At 50.4% G+C, this 22,778-nt stretch overlaps 1 protein-coding gene across 4 annotated transcripts in view; it reads left to right on the forward strand.

Moving 5' to 3' along the window:
- WDR24 (WD repeat domain 24) overlaps positions 1-22,778 on the forward strand; it is a 135,986-nt gene that overhangs the window by 105,837 nt on the left and 7,371 nt on the right. The window contains exons 1-4 of one of the 4 annotated variants that reach the window (XM_083152584.1): positions 8,727-8,877; positions 11,648-12,249; positions 14,445-14,622; positions 21,040-21,712. In XM_083152584.1, coding sequence (XP_083008710.1) covers positions 11,778-12,249; positions 14,445-14,622; positions 21,040-21,712 — 1,323 coding nt within the window. In that variant the 5' untranslated portion in view covers positions 8,727-8,877; positions 11,648-11,777. Of the gene's footprint in view, positions 1-8,726; positions 8,878-8,993; positions 9,012-11,647; positions 12,250-14,444; positions 14,623-21,039; positions 21,713-22,778 lie in introns of those variants that run through there. The other 3 variants (XM_083152586.1, XM_083152587.1, XM_083152585.1) reach the window with 3 other exon arrangements.

Here is a 22,778-nt window from a genome sequence, read left to right on the forward strand (position 1 = left end):
TGACAATGATTTATGGTGCTGAGCATCGGGAGCCAAGGCACACTGATTGCACAAGTGTGCAGTGCATTTCTGGGAGTTGACTAAGTCCCATGACACTTTGCACCAGAGGACAGAGGCTGAGAAGTTTGTGCTGAGCTCTGATTGGTGGAGCTCATTACATGCTTCTCAGGTCCATGGAGAACAGCAGCAGCAGCAGCTTAGTCATGTGAGGGTTTTTAATCAGAGGCAGCACTAGGACTGTGAGGTCTCCTCCAGAGTAAGGGGCAGAGGGACAAACACAGGCTTTTCATGTGGTGTGTGTGTGTGTGTGTGTGTGTGTGTGTGTATATATATATATATATATATATATATATATCCCCTGCAGTTAACCATTGACCAAGTTTATTCTGCCTTTACTCTGTGTTTTGACAGTATAATATTCTCCCATGCAGTGTGCGGCCAGTAATGACAAGTGCAAGGGGGCCCCCCGGTCTAAAGTACCCCGGGCCCCCCGAAGGCTTAATCTGGCATTGGTGCAACATAAATGTAGAGATTGTTTTGGTAATAGTGTGTGAGGCCATGCGGATGCATGCTTTACAAACATAGCTGTAGGCCTATAATTTGTACAGCAATGTCCGAAATTTAAAATAGTAAGGAGTGATTAAGCCACAACAATGTCATAACCCTTAAATAGCACAGCCTAATTGTGAGGTTAGAGGACAGTCCCCCAAAACCAAAGTACCAATTGGGATACAGCATACATTCATCCATGAAGGAGTAATTGAATTAATGTTATTTACTATGTACAGTATGTGTGTGTTAACATATTATTTTTTAGTACTGTGTTTACAGCAGACCCATCTTCAATGTAGTTTAAAAATGTATGTGGCCTTCACACATAACTCTGAACTTTTTATTATGTACAAATACAACAAACATTTGTGTATGTTATATATTATTATTTTTTTTTATCCCTTCACTACAGACACTGAACAGCAGCAGGAGGAGGTGGCAGCCCTAATGCGGGAGATCGTTCTCACCCTCCTGTACCTCCAGATCCTGTTTGGCCTTCTGGAGGCCCGCATTTAATTTTTTTTTATCCCCCCCCCCCCCTTATTATTTTTGTTATAAATAAAAGTTTATGTACAGTTCGAAATTGCCTGTGTTTTTAATCAGAAATATGTTAGAGGGCTTGTAAGGGTAGGTACATACAGATGTGTACTGTAAGTTATACTTGTAATTTGAGGTGAGGGGTAATGATTGATGTGTGAATGTGTGTGTTTTTGAGTAAAATAACACATAGTGAAAATGCATGAATGTTTAATGTTGTTCGATTAAAACATCACACATAACATCAGGGTAGGTATACATGTTACACATTGTGGACAAAGTAATTATGGACATAATTTAGTACATATACTGAAACACCAACATAACTTGATTTAAAAGTAACAGCAATAGGGGGACACATAGATAGTGATTAAAATGCCACATTAGAACATAACAAATATACATGTAATGAGGGTTCAAATGTTGTTTTATTAGGTCTTTATTAAGGTAGACAATTGAGTTAATAGAAAACAATAATAGATTAACAAATAGATTAATTAATCAATTGTCAGAATTGTAGTTGAAAGGCAAGATTTGCAGGTCCATATATGTGAAGGGTATGGCAGCGTACACGGACGTACGCTCACTCTCACGAGCGGTGACATAAGCTGTGTTTTCCATTGAAAACAATAGGGACCCGTCCGTGCAAGCTGGCGTACGCTCAGATCTCCGCAAGAAGTCGGTGGGAAGACGGACGAAAGACGTCCGTAAACGGCGCCGTACGCTCTGTTGTACGCCTGTTGTCGGAGTGCAAGGGCTGAGCCGTCCGCGTACGTTGCCGTACGCTCATTTGTACGCCACTCCCCTTCTACGTTGTTACTGCCCGTACGTAAGCGGCTGATTTGTGGGTGGACTTAACCCCAACGGCCGCGTACGGCTAGCGTGCGTTAATAGTGAACGTACGCACGTTTGGCCGCTCCGATCAGAATAAGGCCCCTTATTCCCTACCACATGTACACGCACACACAGACATTCTAGGGTTCATTTTGTTGGGAGCCAATTAGCCTACCAGTATATTTTTGGATTGTGGGAGGAAACCGGAGTACCCGGAGTAAACCCACACAAGCACAGGGGGAACATACAAACTCCACACAGTTAGAGCCATGGTGGGAATGGAACCCATGACCTCAGTGCTGTGAGGCAGTAATGCTAACCATTACACCGTCCATGCTGCCCAATCCGTACTTCTCTTCCCAAGAACAGACTCTCACCACTGCAATCCAATGTAAATGCTGCTGCTAGGCTGATCTTCCTAGCAAGACGCTTATCATCTGCTTATCTGCTCTGCCAGTCCTCCATTGGTTGCCTGTATTTTACTGTATTCAATATAAAATACTTCTTATCGCATGTAATGCTATTAACCATACTGCACCAGCATATATCTCTCTACTTATCACATAATATGTCCCATCTCACTAAGGGCCAGATATATCAAGCTTTAAAAAGTGATAGTGTGAACAATGATAAACAGCCAGCCAATCAGCTCCTACCTGTCATGCTCCAGGCATGACAGGTAGGAGCCAATAGGCTGATTGTTTATCACTGTCCACTTTATCACTTTTGGAAGCTTGATACATCTGGTCCTAAATATCTCCCATCTCGACCACTCCGATCTGCGTCTCTCTTCTGCACGGATCGCCAGCTCCCATTCACTATTACAGGGCTTTCATCGGGCTGCTCCCATCCTATGGAATGCCCTTCCATGTACAATAAGACTCTCCACTAGCCTCCAAACTTTCAAGCATTCCCTGAAAACTCATCTCTTCAGGCAAGCCTGCCATATTTAAGTACCACCATACCTCCCAACTGTCCCGAATACAGCGTTAACGTCCCGGTTTTCAGGGACGTTCCCGCATCCCTCCCGCAGCCAGCAGTGTCCCACGGTGGGGGTGTGTGTCTGAGAGAGGGGCAGTTGGGAGTCCCCCCTGCAACTTGCCGACCATCGCAGCACAGCGTCTATTCGCTCAGCCAGAGGGGCTGGCGGCATGGGTAGAGGCTCTCTGCCATGCCCCCACAGCGTCTAAACGGGGGCGTGGCTGCACAGGATGGCGTGATTATAGGCCATGCCCCCTTTCATGGTAAGTCATGCCCCCTCATTTCGGGCATGCGCCATTGTCCCTCCTTACAACACCTGAAAGTTGGGGTATGTACCACACACATACTGCAACTCTCTGAGGCACTCATGTATTATATAGATTCGGTACTTGTGTAATAGCCGGGAGCCCGGTACATAGTTAGCGTAGCGGCGCTGTCAGAATCAGCGTAGTGTAGTTAGCATAGTCAGCGTAGTCAGTCAGAGCCAGAGTAGTTAGCGTAGTCAGTCAGAAGTAGCGTAATGTTCCCGCAGCTCTTTTCTCCTTTATTATTAACTAAAATCCAGTTAACAGTTAACACATGTTGTCATTACTGTCTCAGATGTATGGTATGACAGGTGTGAATGTGTTCTTGAAACACCCTCACTATCCACGGAAGCGTGGCGAGTGCAGCGAGCCCCGGGAGGGGACGCGTTACGTGTCCTCCCGACCTGTTCATACCCCCACTATCCACGTCGGCGTGGAGCTGATTTTAAAAAGTGTGGTGAGCGCCACACGCTGTTCCGCATCTCCTCACGGGCCTCGCTGCGCTCGCCATGCTTCGGGCTGGCGTGGATAGCGGTGGTTTGAAAATGCCTCCTTTATTGTGCATAGGACACACTTGCGCCCGCATACCCCCTTTATGCATGAGGCGCATGTGCTAATAATTACTGAGACGCAGGAGTGTCTCAGACCCAGGAGCGTCTGAGACGCAGGAGCGTCTGAGACGCACCCAGGGCCGGCGCCACCACTAGGCAGCTCTAGGCATTTGCCTAGGGCGCCGGCCACTGGAGTGTGGTAGTCCGGAGCTGGGAACCCCCTGGATGTAGGTGAGCGGCTAAGCGGCTCCCCCGCCACCCCCAGCAACCTTGTCGGCTGCCGATGCATCACACCCTCTCCCTGTCACTTCACTTCCGACAACCCACCCGCCCAATGCCGCTGTGGAGAGACGCGGCACCTGGCAGGTGAGCAGCTCCCCCCCCAGCAAACTCAGCGGCTGACGCCGCATCACTACCCAGCCCCTCACAAACGCCGCTGAGGATCGACGTAGCAGGCACCCGGCAGGTGAGCGGGTTCCCTCCTACCCCCAGCAAACTCGTCGGCTGCCGCCGCACCGCTCCCGCCCCCCCTCAGAGCGACCGCATCCTCCACCCCCCCTCCCGAAGCGGCCACATACTCCACCCCCCCTCACCTCCCCCCGGTAACAGCGCGGCGGTGTGCGCCGGGGCGATCCCCTGCCTGGGGCGCTCCGGTGCCTAGCACCGGCCCTGGACGCACCTGCATCTCAGACAGCTGGAGTGCCTCTCCACCGGTGCCCGCATGATCCTCTCTCCGCCGGCGTCCTCCAGCACAGGGGATCTGGCAGTTTCCAGCGCTGTGTGAGAGGCACTCACTAGACTTGGCATGGACTCTGGGGACAGAGCCATGGATGCCGGGGACAGAGCCAGGCTGCCGCGGAGTCACTACGCTAACTACACTAACTACGCTGGGTAGCCGTTGAGCTGCCGCGGAGTCACTATGCTAACTACACTAGGCAGCCGCTGGACTACGCTGGGCAGCCGCTGGACTACGCTGCGTACCTATGCTAATTGGGCATCCGGCTAATACACAAGTACCATAGATTCCCTTCTGGACTTGTAACTTGGTGGGACTGCTATGCTATTACTGGCGCCTGTCCTTGTGTTTCCCTCCTATGTCCCTATAGATTGTAAGCTTGCAGCAGGGCCCTCCTACCTCCAAGTCTGTCTGTTGTTACCCAGTGGTGTAACTATAAATTTTGCTTCCCCCTGCCAAAAATGTTTGCAGCGCCCCCCGCCCTGTTCATATTACACTGGATGTAACACTATCTAGTGTGCTGTCAGTGACAGCGTCCATAACAAAACCAGGTTGGGGAGGCAGCAGGCGCCAGGAACCAGGCCACTAGAGGGCAAAGTACATTGTATTAACCCTTTGAGTGGTATGCCCGGAAATTGCTGCTGCAGCGGGCTGTCCCGGAAAATTTCCGGGCATACCACTTTTTGCATTAGGTGCCCACCAGTGGTGCTCCAATGGAGCACCACTGGTGCACTACCTTTAGGGGTCCCCTCGTCACCCCCCCTCTTGTCGCCCCCACCCCCTCCGCTCCGGCGATCGTATGCCACCGGTGCTCCCCTGCCGCCAATCACTATTTGTATCAGTGACGTAGGCGGCAGGCTCGGGGATGGGCGGCGTGGCTTGGGGGGACTCGGAAGAGTTCAGGCACCCGAGTCCTCCCGAGACGCGGCGAAACATACCTGAGCCTGCCGCCTGTGTCATGATTTACAGGCGACAGGGGGAAGCGGCGGCAGGGGAGCCAGCGGCGGCAGCGGAGCTAGCTCTGGCGTACTAATGCTGGAGCAGAGGTGAGGGGGGGAGCGGCGGCTTCCCACTATCTGTGGTGGGTTTTGCTGGGGCAGGACAAACCTGCCCCAGTAGGTTTGTCCTGACCCAGCAAAACCCACCACTCAAGGGGTTAATAAAAACTTTTAAGACCAACTAAAAACGAATAATGACAGTGTGAAACCACTAATGATAAGCATTGATGAACAACTTGTAAATATATACATAAGAAAATGCCATCAAAGGATGGTAATCACATCTGCTATCAACGCTTACTAACCCACATGCTAGCGGCCCAGTGGGAGACTTAATAGAGGCGGACAGGGCGGCAGCTGAGCTCAGCTGGGCAGAGCAGGGAGCGGGCGGGGGAGGAAGCGGGGGAGCGGGCTGCACGGCTCCAGCGCCCCTTGATGTCTCGGTGCCCGGAGCTCGTGCTCCGCCGGCTCCGCCCTCCCTATGCCCCTGGCCCCACCCCCTACTTACTCTCCCAGAGAGGGAAGACTTAAGGTGTGTATGATGATGCTCCAGTCAATCGGCTTCCAACTGTCATTTTCAAACACATGAAAGATAGGAGCTGATTAGTGCATCACTTATCATACGCAATGATTTTTTATCATTCACAGCGATTTTGTTCACTCGTTGATAAATGAGCCCTTTCCTTGTGGGAATGACCTGATTTTGGGAGATGCTGTATAAGATTCAGAATGAGCTTAGGGGGCGCCTGCCTGCAACATTCCGTGATCAGCATCATGAATCCCGCCCACACGTCTGCAGAGGGTTTTTTTTTTTTTAACCTGAGTTTTGCAGCTAACTGTGGTGGATGGAGCTGGATGACGTGACTTCCTTGCACGCCAGCTCACTACTGCTGCTTGCACGGTCTTGTGCGCTGATCTTTATGGACAGTGAAGTCTATTTGTGACCTGAAGGAGATAACTATAAAGCGATCTGAAGGTTGATCCACGAGTTAGTGTTGGATGCCACCTAGTGGATGTATGGAAACAATGCGCCTAATTCATGTTTGCACTCCCCATCAACGGTATGCGGTCACTGGGTTGACAATGTCTAGTTCGACAGTCACTAGGACGACCACTAATGGTGGACAGTGACTAGGTGCAAGGTAGACAGTGACGAGGCACCGTGCCCGAAGCTTGGCCAGTGCAGCGGTACGCTTACACGGGGTCCGTGTCAACATATGTCGACATAGATACAAAAAAATGAAAACTCATGTCAACCTTATTCAAGTAGACCATGTGTAAGTTTGTCTTTGTCTTTTGCCAAGGGGGTTACCATTTATACCGTGACCTCCCTGACAATCACATTCCCATGAAATCCTTATTGCAGCGGCAGCTCGGCTCATGCGCAGTGAGATCGCAGCACAGTCTGACAATGGTCGCTCCGTTGTGTGAACATTGGTATAGTGTACAATCATGTACAACTAGGCCCAGTGTCCTTGAACCCTCTATCTGCATTCATTATCATCATTGTCATTCATATTATCTAATTGCATCCCATCAGGACTCTCCTGTAATCTGGTGGGACTGCCATGCTATGGAGTTCTATCCTTATGTATCCCTCCTATTTATCCCTATAGATTGTAAGCTTGCGAGCAGGGCCCTCCTACCTCTATGTCGGTTTGTTTCTACCCAGTTTGTTTAATCACTGTTGTTTCCAATTGTAAAGCGCAATCGGCTGCGCTATATAAGAAACTGGAAATAAATGAATGAAATAAATTGTCACTGGAGTTTTGTGATCTGCCGTGTTGGACAGCGTGGTGCATACCTCCCATCATCCCGGTTTGGGAGGGATAATCCCATTTGTTGAGCATTGCCCCACCCACAGATCACTGTGGGTGGGGCAATGTCCTGCCTTGGTGAAAGGGTTGAGAGGCCACTCTGTCTGCACTGCTCTGTCATGTAAGTGCGGGGGCCTGGCAGGGCGAGGAACGGTGGCGTGATGCATGGATATGTGATGCATCATTGGTCACCTAATTTTGCCCATCTTCGGCGCATGTGCAATCGTCTCAAAATGTTAGGAGGTGTGTAAGCACAGTCATGAGAGAAAGGTTAGAGGGGGGCCCTGTTTGCGCGAGACCCAGGGCCGGATTAAGGAGCCCATTTATCAAGGATTGCATTTACAATGCATTCTAAAATGCGATCCTATCGGCGGGATGTATCATCCCCCACGCGCAGGCACAGGGCTATGGAAGGAGCCCATCCCTGCGATGTGCTAAGCCGGGTGCTGGGGGGTCTGCGCATGTGCGGTTAGTGCTAACCCCCTGCAGACCCTGCTGTCCCGGTGGCAGTGTGGTCCGTAGCCCATAGCCTACAAAGGACAACCACCATGTCAGAATGGCGGTAGCCTAGGGATGCGAAGCGCTGCTGCCCGATGTTGATACATCGGGCAGCTTCGCATCCCCCATTGTAACCTACGGGGGATTTGGCCAGCGGCAGTGCAGCTGAGACCGTAGATTTCTGCTGTGGTCCCTCCTGATACATTCAGGTGAACCTTAAGATTTGCGGCTAATCCGTGAAAACTGGTGTTTTCTGAGATTTAGCTGCAAATATTGAATGATAAATGGGGCCCCAAGGGAGGAGTGATAGGGGCAGCCATGCCAGGGGCCCCTACACATTAAAGATCCCCACAAACTGTAGCAGGGCCGCAATCACACATCAGGCAACACTTCCCGTCGTGGCCAGTGACAGCACATCCCCTCAGCGCTGCACTGTGCTCCCCAGCCGACAGAACCTCTGTCAGTCAAAGGGCATTCTGAAAGCGGCTAACGTAGCTGGCGTAAGCTGTGGCCGCAAAGATGAGGAAGTACCTACAGCAGGGGTCGCCAACTCCAGTCCTCGAGAGCTGCCAAGAGTTAACGTTTTCCTGGTCGCCTCACAGAATCACAAGTGAAGTAATTAGCTTCAGCTGTGGATCTGTGTCAGTGAGTAATGAGTGCACCTGTGAGGCGAGCTGGAAAATGTGTAGCTCTTGAGGACTGGAGTTGGCTACCCCTGACCTACAGTATATCAGGAAATATACAGTATATAGATAAATAGATATATCAATATAAAGAGATACATAGATATATCAATATATAGATATCAATATAAAGATATAGATAAAACAAGTCACAGAGCATAATGTCAGTGATGAGTGACTGGTAAATGGACTGACATTATTGATTGATGTGAGCACTGGACTTGCAGGAGCATCAGGTGAGGGCGGAACCTTTCGCCGGGGTCCGTGTTGCGGGCGGACAGGATTAGGTGACGGACCGCGGGCAGCAGGCGGCCCCGTTGTTTCCGGTGAGCGGAGAGACAACCAGTGAGAGGGGCGGCGGCGGCCCTGTGGCTGGTGATGTGATGTGAGTGGGGTTTGGGGTGCACAGGGCCCTGCCTCCCCTTGTATTACCCGCTGCAGCCATGATGCACCCTCCTGCAACTCTATTTATGCAGTGCATACACCACTCGCAGTCTGTCTGCGTCACCTGATTTGCTGGTACTTGTAGTTCAGCAGCAGGAAAAATGTTTCCTGCCCCTATTGTATTGTCCCTGTCTTTATCCCTGGTCACCTTCATAGTACGACTCTGCTGTGGTAATGGAGTTGGGGTCAGTTCCAGTTATGGGGATGGGGGCTGGAGGCAGCGCCGATTATGTGGGGCTACAGATGGGGGCTGGGGTCAGTGCCAGTTTTGGGGACAGGAGCTGGGGTCAGCGCCTATTATCATGAAAGGGTCTGCAGTGTAATTTATGGTGCTGGGGCCGGCGTCGGTTATGGTGAGGTTTGTTTCGGTGACGGGAGCTGTGGATGTTGACGGGGCTGTGGTTAGCATCAGTGACAGGGAGATGGGGGGCAAGCGTGTGATGGGGGCTGGGGTCAGTGCCCCGGGGATGGGAACTGGGATCCGCATCAGTTGTGCTGGGTTTAGTGTATGTTTTGGTGATGGGAACTGGGTACATTGACAGGGGGCTGGGTTTACTGTTGGTGATGGGAGCAATGTCGGTTATGGGGGTTGGGCCATTGGCAGGAGTTGGGGCTAGCGTTTGTGACGGGGCTGGGGTAAGTTGGGTTACAGTGATGGTGGCAGCATTGGTTATGATGGCTGAATTCAGCGTCCGTTTTGACGACGGTGGCCCCAGGCAAGATCGGGCATTCTAGACCTGCATGCCTTGTACAGTGTATTTGTGCATCATTGGGGCAAAAAAGTTGAAAGGGGCTCCTATACCAACTGGACAGCCAGAGAATAAGAATGTTTACACATAGAGCATGCGGTGGCGGCAGAGTGTGAATCGAGCAATTGGGAAACATTCTCATTGGATGATTCAGTAGCAGCAGCTTGTGCTCGTGTGTTGTAACTAATCGGTGCTATGTGACGTTCTCTGTACATCATCGAGATTGTCCATGTAAAATTATTTCATTGATGTTGCTGTGTGTACAAGGTGCCATGTGGCTGTCCTTAGTGCCCATCAGCCATAACTACATGTATCATGTCATTAGTGGGAGCTAAGAAAACCTTTGTCATGTTTTTCTTCCTCCGCTGTTGTTTATGAACCTCGGTCACCGCTACAATTCTGTGTAGCGTCATAAGGCCCCCATACACTAGTGCGACTTCTCTGCATGGCGATTTCCCTTGGTGTGACTTCTCTGCACTGCGATTTCCCTTGGTGCGACTTCTCTGCACTGCGATTTCTCTTGAACTACCTGGCAGCAGGAGCACAGACAATACACACCGTATGCTGTATTTTTGCATATGATGAATCTTATTGGATCCCAACCGAGGCTGACAGGTCTTTTAAATCTTTAGTGCAGCACTTGCGATCTCTGGCCCTGATCTGATGCACACGCGACCGCGCATTGGAGTCAAAACACACACAATTTACTACTTTTCATCGAGTTCTTGGCCCACAGAATGCATTTTTTTAAGCGGGCACAGAAAACTCACTTGTTCATAAAAGCAAACCCATCCACAAAGTAGTTTATCTGCTGAGTTATTCAAGGAAAGGTATGACTTTTGTAGATGGGACATGGAAGACACACCAGGAACGTAATTGGGCATGAGCTACTTGACACAAAATAAACCTGAAGAGCTACAAAAAATGTGAAAAAATAAATAAAATAAAAATAATCTGCAGAAAAATGGCCCCTACACATTATACCACACACCGAAATGCCCCTTACACAGTATACTACACACCGCAATGCCCCTTACACATTATACCACACACCGCAATGCCCCTTACACATTATACCACACACCGCAATGCAGATGTAACGTGCAGAGAGAGTTAGATTTGGGTGAGTTATTTTGTTTCTGTGCAGGATAAATACTGGCTGCATTATTTTTACACAGCAATTTAGATTTCAGTTTCAACGCACCCCACCCAAATTTAACTCTCTGCACATGTTACATCTGCCCCACCTGCAGTGCACATGGTTTTGCCCATTTTTCAAACAAATTTGTACTGCAATCAGATCTGAATAAGGGCCTATGTCCCACAGTAAGGCTTCTAATTCATTTTAAATTACCAGCTCGTTGCCCGGGCCTCAATACTCATTGCCAGAAGTTTACATGGCATCAGCACCAAGCTATACCAGCACTTCCGGGTAACGCTGTGTTACCATGATATTTGAGGCTTGGGACTTCCCATGGTAGTGGACGAGTGGAATAGACTCTTGTCAGAGGTGGAAGATGTTAAGACAGTAGGCATAAGAAATTCCTTACAAAGAACTAAGGATCAAATAGGGTTGATAGGCTAAATGGGCCTAGAGGTTTTGCCGTAAAATTATCTGTACCTCTTGCACCCTCCAATTCTCCCTGCTTCTCTGGTCTGTATCTCCATATTGAAATAGAGGCCAGAGTGTGCTACAAGCACCAGAGCAGAACGCAGCACCACAGGCAAACGGTTTGTGACAGATGCAGGGTGCTACAATGAACACTACATTGCACATCTTGCATCAGTGGTTCTGCTAAGAGTTGTAGTGCTATTTGTTTCTTGTCTACTGAATGGTATTATACTGCACTGTTTTTCCCCCTCTGTATGGTGCTGGGGATAACTTGTGACCCATATAAATAAAGTTTATATAATAATAATACTACAACACTTTTTCTCATGGTTTCTGTTCTCTTTCTGTAGGTTGTGGCCCCTGTAGGAATTGCAGGAAGCAGCATGTTTCTCCCTAACGTTGGTCTGTAAAACCGCTCTTGTGGAGGCCCTCAGCGGAGTCTGGAAGGGGGCCAGTGGCCGTGGTCTCGCCACGGAGAAAATGGCGAGAGTCACCACGGCCCTGGGCGGCAACACCCTGACCGGCCGCACCATGTTTTGTCACCTTGACGCCCCTGCCAACGCCATAAGCGTCTGCCGCGACGCGGCCCAGGTGGTGGTGGCCGGGCGCAACATCTTCAAAATATACTCCATGGAGGAAGATCACTTTGCGGAAAAGTTAAACCTGAGGGTGGGGCGCAAGCCGTCTCTCAACTTCAGCTGTGCCGATGTGGTGTGGCACCAAATGGATGAGAATCTTTTGGCCACAGCAGCCACCAACGGCGTAGTGGTGACGTGGAACCTTGGCAAACCGTCCAGGAACAAACAGGACCAGCTCTTTACTGAGCACAAGAGGACAGTAAACAAAGTGTGCTTCCACCCCACAGAGGTGTACATGTTACTCAGCGGCTCCCAGGATGGCTACATGAAGTGCTTTGACCTGCGGAGAAAAGACTCGGTCACCACCTTCTCAGGTGATTCGCTCATGACTTGAATTGTTTATTATACGCTTTGTAAGGATTTTAAAATAACATGACGAAAATAGCAATAAGGTGTGGTAACCCATAGCAACCATGGCAGTTTCGGTACTTGTGTATTTGCAGGGTGCCCACTAAGCTATTTGCTTAGTGGTCTATTCTGCGTAGTGAAATCGCATCGCATGGCGCGTTTTCGTGCTGTGCGATGCGATCTCGCTAGTTAATTTATTCACTGCACCCTGACCTCCCATCGCATCACACGCAAAATCGCATGCGTACGATGCAATTTAGCAAAACACCCCCAGTGTACATGTCTATGTGATGCAATGGGATTTAGCACATCCCCACTATCCACGTCACCCCGAAGCGTGGGGAGCGCAGCGAGCACCGCAGAACGTGTCCTACCGACCTCATACCCCCACTATCCACGTCGGCGTGGAGTTGATTTTATAAAGTGTGGCGATCAGACGCGGATAACTTTACATGTATTCTGAGTCCCCTCGTGGGGCTCGCTACGCAAGCCACACTTTGTAAAATCAACTCCGCGCCAACATGTACAATGGGGGTATGAAAATGTCGGGAGGATGCGTAACCGCGCCCCTTTGCGGGGCTCGCTGCACTCGCCACGCTTCGGAGTGATGTGGATAGTGGGTGTGCACGGGTGCTTTTAAAATGAAGTACCATCACATCTCATTGCATGGGTGCTTATACAATGAAACATAGCATCGCAAATGGCATTGCGATGCGATTTTCCTACGGTCCCGTACGTATGTAAATTGAGTGCCCTGCAAATACCAAGTACCGCAGTTTCTACTTTGCAGATCTAAGAAACAGGCGCTCAAGGGCACCTGTAGTTCTGCATATGCCCGTAGGCTTCCATATAAGGAGGGAGGTTCTTCTCGGTCTGGTAACTGTAACAGCATTCTGTGTGAGGTGGCTTCTGCAGAATACCTATCAGTGGATAGTTGTACCTCTAACTCAGGGCCTGGCCAGTGACGCTTACTGCCTTGCTGTGCTTCCTAGTTTGAGATTTTTGCCCTGTATAAGACTAACGTCTCAATCAGTGGGATGTGGGTTTGCCGTGTCTGGCAAGATCTCATTTTAATTTGTAAAGAGTTAAAATGCCAGAGAAAACTCGATGGTAGCTTCTTGCTTCATAAGTGAACACTCAGTTTATTTGGTATATGCTGGTTGGTAGAGCTGGCCTGATTGTTTGTGGATTTAGTTATATGTGGAAATGAAGGTTTATGTAGAGGCGTAATGAATGTGTTCTGTTTTGTGTTACAGAGTTATGGGGTAATCACACCCATTTATTTAGGAGTAATGAAGAGTTTGATATGATATTAAAGAGCAAGTGTCAATCCCTCTGATACATGACTTTGTTGTTGCGAGTGCTGGTGTGTCCGTAAGGTTTAATAGCTCTGAGTAAAAGGCCCTACCCTAGGATTGATATTCAGTCTTATTGTCGACATTCATAATATTTACACCAGAATGTCAACAACATAAAAACCTGGATAAAATCGACATGGACCGTATGCCGACATGTGGAATGTTGACATTGTCAGAATGTCCAAGCTAAGGTTTTCATTTACTGTGCCCTATCATCGACATTTCATCCATGCGGAAGTAGTCAATGTCAGCATTATGTACATGTCAATGGTGACCTAATGACCATGTTGAAACGCTGTCGACGTGATTAATGACGACTTAATATATCCAATACCACTGGCCATGTTTGGTCATGAAATGTCTCCGTGATGATGGCGGTTCCCGTGAGTTGCTAAGATTCATATATGATTTTGCATTGTGCCCTTTCTGTTTGAGTTATTGACTGTGCCCATAATTGGGTGCTGCAATGCCAACCGTATGGGAGTGATGATGAGTTTATGGCTGGCGGTATTTTAATGGATAACTATACAACCCACAAGCTGCGTCCATTGTATGTAGACTTAAGAGGCAGTGACTTCTCAGGTAGGTGCAGATATAAATCTTGTCCAGGTCACAGTTCTTTCTGATCGTGTTTGGGACGTATATTGTAATATCTACATAGCGCGCGATTGTTGGAGAACATCAGGTAGGACCGTGGCAGACAGGACTCTTGTGGGGGCTTAGATATGTGTAAATGAAATGTCCTTGCCGATATAATCCAGGTATATACTGTGGCTCTGACCACTGTGACCCCCCCATTGCAGGACAGTCGGAGAGCGTGAGGGACGTGCAGTTTAGTATCCGTGACTACTTTACCTTTGCGGCCACCTTCGAGAATGGGAACGTACAACTGTGGGACATCCGCAGGCCGGACCGATTCGAGCGCATGTTTACCGCCCATAATGGGCCCGTCTTCTGCTGTGACTGGCACCCCGAGGACCGGTAAGTACCCCGAGACCAGAGTGTGTAGACTGGGGACAACACCAGGTTACAGTGCTGAAGAATAGCTGGAAAGGCGTCACACACAAGCGTATCTTATGTGCATTGTCAGCTCTCTGGGTTCTCCACTGATGAGTCATTTACCATCGCAGAAGGACAAGTTTGCAGGTGGACTGTTACCTAAATCTTGGGGCACGTAATTTTGGCTACAACTGGCTCTGTAAATACCCTTTAGAAACGCATACTTCTGCGATTTATGCCATGTCTTCTGTGGTCAACGTTAGGGGCCACAGGTATGAGAGTGGACCACGAACCACTGTCATCCCTGTGGGTCCTGACGTCCTCGAAGAATGAGATTTAACAGGTAAGACATAAATCTCGTTATAATCTCCATCGCATGGTGTGGATATCACTCAAGTCCAAACGATGGCCCTCCAGCTGTTGTGAAACTACAAGTCCCATCATGCCTTGCCACATTTTTGCTATTAGGGAATGCTAAAACGATTGCAAGGCATCCTGGGACGTGTAGTTCACAACAGCTGGAGGGCCATAGCTTGGACATGCCTGCGGTAATGGCTGAGAGTTGTTATATGTACTTAGTGACTCTCGGCCAATAATCGGTACTGCTTTCCTAGCACGGCGCCCACGATCTAGATTGTATGTGTGGGGCTGATATCTCAAGCATCTCATGCATCTTATGTGTTTGTGCGGCATAAGATGCATGAGATGATGCAATCGACGAGATTTTTACATTGGAATCAATGTAAAAAGGCCCCAAAACCCCAATTTTAATTGCTAACCCCCCCTGATGGGTGAAATGCCCCCCCCCCCCCCATTGTTAACACCACCCCACTATTGACGCCAACCCGAAGCATGGCGAGCGCAGCGGTACGCGTCCTCCGACCTTTTCATACCCCCACTATCCACGTCGGCGTGGAGTTGATTTTATAGAGTGTGGCGAGCGCACGCGGAATACATGTAAAGTAGTCCGCGTCCCCTCGCGGGGCTCGCTGTGCTCGCCACGCTTCGGGCTCGGTGGCTCGCTGTGCTCGCCACACTATATAAGATCAGCTCCACGCCGACGTGGATAGTGGGGGTATGAAAAGGTCGGAGGACGCGTACCGCCGCCCCTCGCGGGCTCGCTGCACTTGCCACGCTTCGGTTTGGCGTGGATAGTGCTGGTGACGTTAACAATTGTTATTGGGGGCTCACGATTTTTTATCTCATGGATCTCATGCATCTTATGGATGCATAAGATCCATGAGATTAAAAAATCGGGTCCATCGCGTTGATTGTATGCCTTAAGTACCTTAAACTTAAGGCATACAATCAATGAGACGGGCGCCGTGCTAGGAAAGCAGTACCTAATAATCTCCCATCTATTTCCAGGGGGCTGGCCTGCAGGCATAGGCACACATAACCACATTCTCTCCCTCACTAAACCAGATTTCTCAGTCCATGGAGAAGGACCGGGTAGAGGTGCAGTGGGATATCCGGACAGAACGTATTAGTTGGCCCTATAGCCTGTAATATCTGTATGGCCCACTATGTTCCTTCTAGAAGTACTTCTGCTTGGCCTAAAAATCCTCTTCCCCCCCCATACAGAGGGTAGATGAGACCCGTAGGAGGTATTTTGGTGTAGACGTCACATATTCTACAGTAAAATGTAACTTTTTAATACGCTGCTTTGTAATCTACCATTTTAAGTGTTTTCTTATTTAACATCCGTGCAAAAGACATTGACTGGTGGTAACACCAGACGTAGGAGGCCTTATAATATGATGCACTGTCACAGCTGTAATAACTTTCCTGTTGTGCCAGTGCGTATACCTGCAGTAATCTATGCAGTAATATATATATACCCTACGGGCGCTCTTCACACCGGCGTAAGGGGCTGCGCCCCCTTCATTTGTGAACGTTTGTATTGTGTGAAATATGGTTAGAATTGTATGTAAGATGCCTGTATTGCAACTTGAGTTATAGGTGAAATGTGTTAAATAGAGAGCATATGATGTGGAAGGGGGCGTGAATTGTTTTGTTTAATTAAAAAGTGGTTACAGAGTAAGATGTACATTGGTAGTGTGGAGGGTACAGTGACATTTGTGGGTGTGGGGGCTGTGTGTGCATGTTGTTTAGGTGTGTGTGTGCAATAGTATAGTAGGGTGTTTTTGAGTCAGCGGCTCCCCACTGGCAGAGGTAACGACACAGGAAAACAGGAGGCTGGGTAGTGATAGGGGTGTGTGGTCATAAGGGAGACTAAAGAGGAGGGTGGGGGACACTGTGCAGCTTCTGCCAGTGGGTGAGGGTCCAGCGTGAAAGTACAGGACGGTGGCACTGAGTCAGTGTCTCCTCCTACTGGGTGGGAGTTAGGGTGCATGAGAGCAGGAGGCTGGGCTATGAGGCATGATAGGGGTATGTGGGCAACACAGCATCAGCGACTCCCCAGTGGTGGAAGTTACGGTTCAGGAGAGCAGGAAGCTGGGTAGTGATAGGGGTGTGTGGGCATAAGGGGGACTAAAGAGGAGGATGGGGGACACTGTGCAGCTTCTCCCAGTGGGTGAGGGTCCAGCCTGGCAGCACAGGAGTACAGGACGGTGCCCCTGAGTCAGTGTCTCCTCCTACTGGGTGGGAGTTAGGGTGCATGAGAGCAGGAGGCTGGGCTATGAGGCATGAGAGGGGTATGTGGGCAACACAGCGTCAGTGACTCCCGAGTGGTGGAAGTTACGGTTCAGGAGAGCAGGAAGCTGGGTAGTGATAGGGGTGTGTGGGCATACGGGGGAATAAAGAGTAGGGTGGGGGACACTGTGCAGCTTCTGCCAGTGGGTGATGGTCCAGCGTGGCAGCACAGGATGGTGGCCCTGAGTCAGCATCTCCTCCTACTGGGTGGGAGTTAGGGTGCATGAGAGCAGGAGGCTGGGCTATGAGGCATGAGAGGGGTATGTGGGCAACACAGCGTCAGCGACTCCCCAGTGGTGGAAGTTACGGTTCAGGAGAGCAGGAAGCTGGGTAGTGATAGGGGTGTGTGGGCATACGGGGGAATAAAGAGGAGGTTGGGGGACACTGTGCAGCTTCTGCCAGTGGGTGAGGGTCCAGCGTGGCAGCACAGGAGTACAGGACGGTGGCCCTGAGTCAGTTTCTCCTCCTTTTGGGTGGGAGTTAGGGTGCATGAGAGCAGGAGGCTGGGTGTTAAAGCATGATAGGGGAATGTGGGCAACACAGGGTGAGCGGGTCCCCACTGGCGGAAGTTACAGGCAGGAGAACAGGAGGCAGGGCAGTGATAGAGGTGTGTGGGCATGAGGGGTAGTAAAGCTTTTTGGCTGTTGCAGAGTAGGGAAGGGCATTGGTGCAGACGCCATAGATGGTTGGCATTGATGGCGATTTTGCACCCTGCCATCGATCGTAGTAACATATTACTTGGATAACCATCGATTGTTGTAGCTATCGATGGTCATCCGTTATATCTGACTGAATAGGCTGTGGGTCAATCAGAACTTGGTGGCGGGACTTCCGGGTGTGGGTAGTGTGTAGCTATGCTCCGTGTCCCGGCACAAATTTAAACTTGATCGGTTCTCCTTTGCCATCGTTGTAGGGAAACCATCTGGTCCTCCCACATTGATGGCAAAAGTATTCAACATCGGCCATAAACCATCGATTATTTGAAATCATTGATGGTCGATGGGCATCCCTAGAACTGGAGGAGGTTGGGGGACAGTATGCAGCTCCCGGCAGTGGGTGAGCGTCTCCTCCCACTGGGAGGGAGTGAGAGTGCATGAGAGCAGGAGGCTGTATAATAGTGGTATGTTGGCAAGACATTGATAAAAGTTGTGGCGCTGGTGCAGAGCACCGTGGGGACACTTCTGGCAGTGGGGGAACCTGCAGTGCGGCAGCCAGGGCTGGATTTCCCACCTAGGGGCGGCACCTGCTTGTGGCGGTACAGGGTCCCCCATTGTCACGGGGGTATGTGAAATGCTGGAGCGTGGGTCCGCTGGGTGGTGGAATAGCCGGAAGGGGGTCAGGGGGGTCTGCAAATTGCGGGAGGGGGGGGGGGGGTGTGCGGGGATCCGCGATTAGCGGGAGGGGGCGCGGGGGGGGGGCTTGAATTGTGGGAAGGGGGTCCGCAAATTGCGGGAGGGGGGTTGTCGGGGTTAGTGAATTGCAGGAGGGGGGGTTGTGGAGGTCTGTGAATTACGGGAGGGGCGCGGGGGGTGCCGTGAATCAAGGCAGGGGGGTGGTGCGGGGGGCTGTGAATTGCGGGAGGGGGCATGAATCACGGGAGGGGGGGTCGCGGCGGTCCCACGAATCGCAGGAGGGGGAGCACGGGGGTCCCGCGAATCGCGGGATGGGGGGGGTCCCGCGGGTCCCGCGAATTGCGGGAGGGGGGGTCATGGGCAATCCCGTGAATCGCGGGAGGGGGGTTGCGGGGGTCCGGGGGGTGCTGGCAGAGGGAAGGGGGGTGCGGGAGTAATGATGGATGGTGGCTGTGGAGTAATGGTGGATGGTGGGCGTGTACTGTAGCCCTGGCTGGGGGGGGGGGGGGGGGGGAGGTGATGTCAAGGGGGTGGAACGTTATACACATGAAAATGTTATACACAGGAACGTTAGCTACACAGGGGATGAGAGACAGATCTGGCTCAATATATAAGAGATATTGGGGGTTTTCTGTTTGTTTTTGTGGCTTAAAAACTCTAGTGCTCATTGGTTACATCTGGTAATGGAGAAGGTGTAATGTTGCCTTTCTACACACGAGCAAATGATCCGTTGTGTTCTGGGGGGTAATGAACAGTAAATGTACCAAACTACCACAACTGATCCTTTTTGAGTGTGTTTGCATCAGATACTTATAAATCTTTCACATAGCATCGGACCCAGCTCCTGCACTTTCACACTACTGGCCACGTGTTTATTAAGCTTCAAAACCCGTGTCGAATTGCTGGGTTGAACAACCTGGGTTATTAGATTTAGTGCTTTCACAGGCAATAACCCGGGTTATAAGTGCAATGTGAAAACTAGGGCTTCCTAGTGTTCATTTTAGCACCCTGCACCTAATCATTGAGAGGGGCAGATTTTAATTGCAAAAAAGGGCAACATTTTAGACAGGATGTATTGCTACTGTAGGTGTAGCGATACATATAAACTGCATGAGAAGAGCTTCCCACCTCTCCTGAGCGACTGATGGTGCGTGACAGTACATAGCATCTCTCCTGAGTGACCGATGGTGCGTGACCGTACATAGCATCTCTCCTGAGCGACTGATGGTGCGTGACAGTACATAGCATCTCTCCTGAGTGACTGATGGTGCGTGACAGTACATAGCATCTCTCCTAAACGACTGATGGTGTGTGACAGTACATAGCATCTCTCCTGAGTGACCGATGGTGCGTGACAGTACATAGCCTCTCTCCGGAGCGACTGATGGTGCGTGACAGTACATAGCCTCTCTCCTGAGTGACTGATGGTGCGTGACAGTACATAGCATCTCTCCTGAGTGACCGATGGTGCGTGACAGTACATAGCATCTCTCCTGAGTGACTAATGGTGCGTGACAGTACATAGCCTCTCTCCTGAGTGACCGATGGTGCGTGACAGTACATAGCATCTCTCCTGAGTGACTAATGGTGCGTGACAGTACATAGCCTCTCTCCTGAGTGACCGATGGTGCGTGACAGTACATAGCATCTCTCCTGAGTGACTGATGGTGCGTGACAGTACATAGCATCTCTCCTGAGTGACCGATGGTGCGTGACAGTACATAGCCTCTCTCCGGAGCGACTGATGGTGCGTGACAGTACATAGCATCTCTCCTGAGTGACTAATGATGCGTGACAGTACATAGCCTCTCTCCTGAGTGACCGATGGTGCGTGACAGTACATAGCATCTCTCCTGAGTGACTAATGATGCGTGACAGTACATAGCCTCTCTCCTGAGTGACCGATGGTGAGTGGCCATACATAGCATCTCTCCTGAGCGACTGATGGTGCGTGACCGTACATAGCATCTCTCCTGAGTGACTGATGGTACGTGACCGTACATAGCATCTCTCCTGAGCTACCGATGGTGCGTGACAGTACATAGCATCTCTCCTGAGTGACTAATGGTGCGTGACAGTACATAGCCTCTATCCTGAGTGACCGATGGTGAGTGGCCATACATAGCATCTCTCCTGAGCGACTGATGGTGCGTGACCGTACGTAGCATCTCTCCTGAGTGACTGATGGTACGTGACCGTACATAGCATCTCTCCTGAGCTACCGATGGTGCGTGACAGTACATAGCCTCTCTCCTGAGCTACCGATGGTGCGTGACAGTACATAGCCGTGCGTGACAGTACATAGCATCTCTTCAGCCACTTCTGTGTTATCACCTAGGTTATTAGCTCCACACCACCATTGTCTCTGATTCTTCTACTCCTGTCCCTGCAGGGGGTGGCTGGCAACCGGGGGCCGCGATAAGATGGTGAAAGTCTGGGACATGAACACCAACCGAGCCAAGGAGATATACTGCGTACAGACCATCGCCTCAGTGGCCCGGGTCAAGTGGCGTCCCGAGAGAAAGTACCACATAGGCACGTGCTCCATGATGGTGGACCATAACATCTACGTGTGGGACGTTCGGCGGCCGTTTATTCCGTTCGCTACTTTTGAGGAACACAAAGATGTCACTACGGGCATAATTTGGCGCCACTCCCACGACCCTTACTTCTTACTCTCAGGCTCAAAGGACAGCACCCTCTACCAACACATCTTCAGGGACGCCAGGAGGCCGATAGACCGTGCCAATCCGGAAGGCCTCTGCTACGGCCTTTTCGGAGATCTTGCCTTTGCGGCTAAGGAAAGCCTCATTTCTTCCTCCTCATCCTCACATGACTCCAACAGGAAGCCCTATGACCGGCGCCATCCAATCTTCTTCCTGAGGAAACCAGACCCTATGGAACAGTTCGAGAACATCTCTAGTGGTCTGAGCGTCTTTGAGACGGGGGGAGGAGACATGGGCTGGTTTGTAGCCACGGCGGAGAGATATGCACTGGCGGGCCGATCCGTGCCAGAACTGTGCGACCATAATGCAAAAGTGGCTCGGGAACTCAACAGGTGGCAGGTGAGCCTCGCAAAACCCAAGTGATGTCCGGTGTTTGCCCAGGTTCTAAGCTAGTTGTTAACAGACAGTGAGACCTTGGATATAACGTTCCAGAGGAACCATAAACAACATTTTCACTTTGTATTTAGACCACATTTCCAGTTTGGCTGACCTCTAGCTATATCAGGGCTGGGCAACACCGACCCTCCAGATGTTAATGAACTACACATCCCAGTATGCTTTGCATTAGTTTTGCTATGTGGCCATGCTGAAACTGATGCAAGGCATGCTGGGATGTGTAGTTCATCAACATCTGGAGGGCCGGTGTTGCCCAGCCCTGAGCTATATAGTCCTCAGGACAGAGTTTGCCAAACATAAGGGCTTAATTCCGACCTGATTGCTGGGCTGCTAATCTCTGGAGCCCAGCGATCTTTAGCCGCCTCCCCCGCCAGAGTGAAAAACCCGCCCATGTGCAAGGCTGCGAATGGCATCTCTACCAATCCATTCGCATCCACTCACAATCGAGTAGCCACACACACACACACACACACACACACACACATATTCTCAGTGGCGCATAGATCCTGGCAGATCGGGGCCGCCGCTGGAGTCAGAGGTCCTCCCTTCACATGGCTGGGTCCTGTCTGTATATTTCCAGGACATTCACTGAGCCTTCTCCAGACGCCGGACACCTGTCAATCAGCCTGTGTACTGCCAGCGATGAAAATGAAAAGCCGGCACTAGGCTTTCATTGCAGGACGGCCTTGCACATGCGCACTGTGATTAGTGCGCATTTGTTCGATAATCACTGGCTGCAAATTTGCAGGCCTGCGATAGGGTCTGAATTAGGCCACTGGTCCTCAATGTGCCCCAACTGTTCAGCTTTTAAGTCTGTCCCAGCGTGGCTATTGGTGACGTAATTAGGACCATCTGAGAACTGAGGGGTAAATGTATGAAGCTGGGAGAACGTTATGTGCAAGGTGATAATGCTCCAGCCAATCAGCGCCGAACTGTAAATTTACATATTGGAGCTGATTGGCTGGTACATTATCACCTTGCACATAGTGGGGCAGATGTATCAATCTCC

Source organism: Crinia signifera, chromosome 7 (genome assembly GCF_055691185.1).
Source record: "Crinia signifera chromosome 7, ASM5569118v1, whole genome shotgun sequence".
Classification (NCBI taxonomy): Eukaryota; Metazoa; Chordata; class Amphibia; order Anura; family Myobatrachidae; genus Crinia; species Crinia signifera.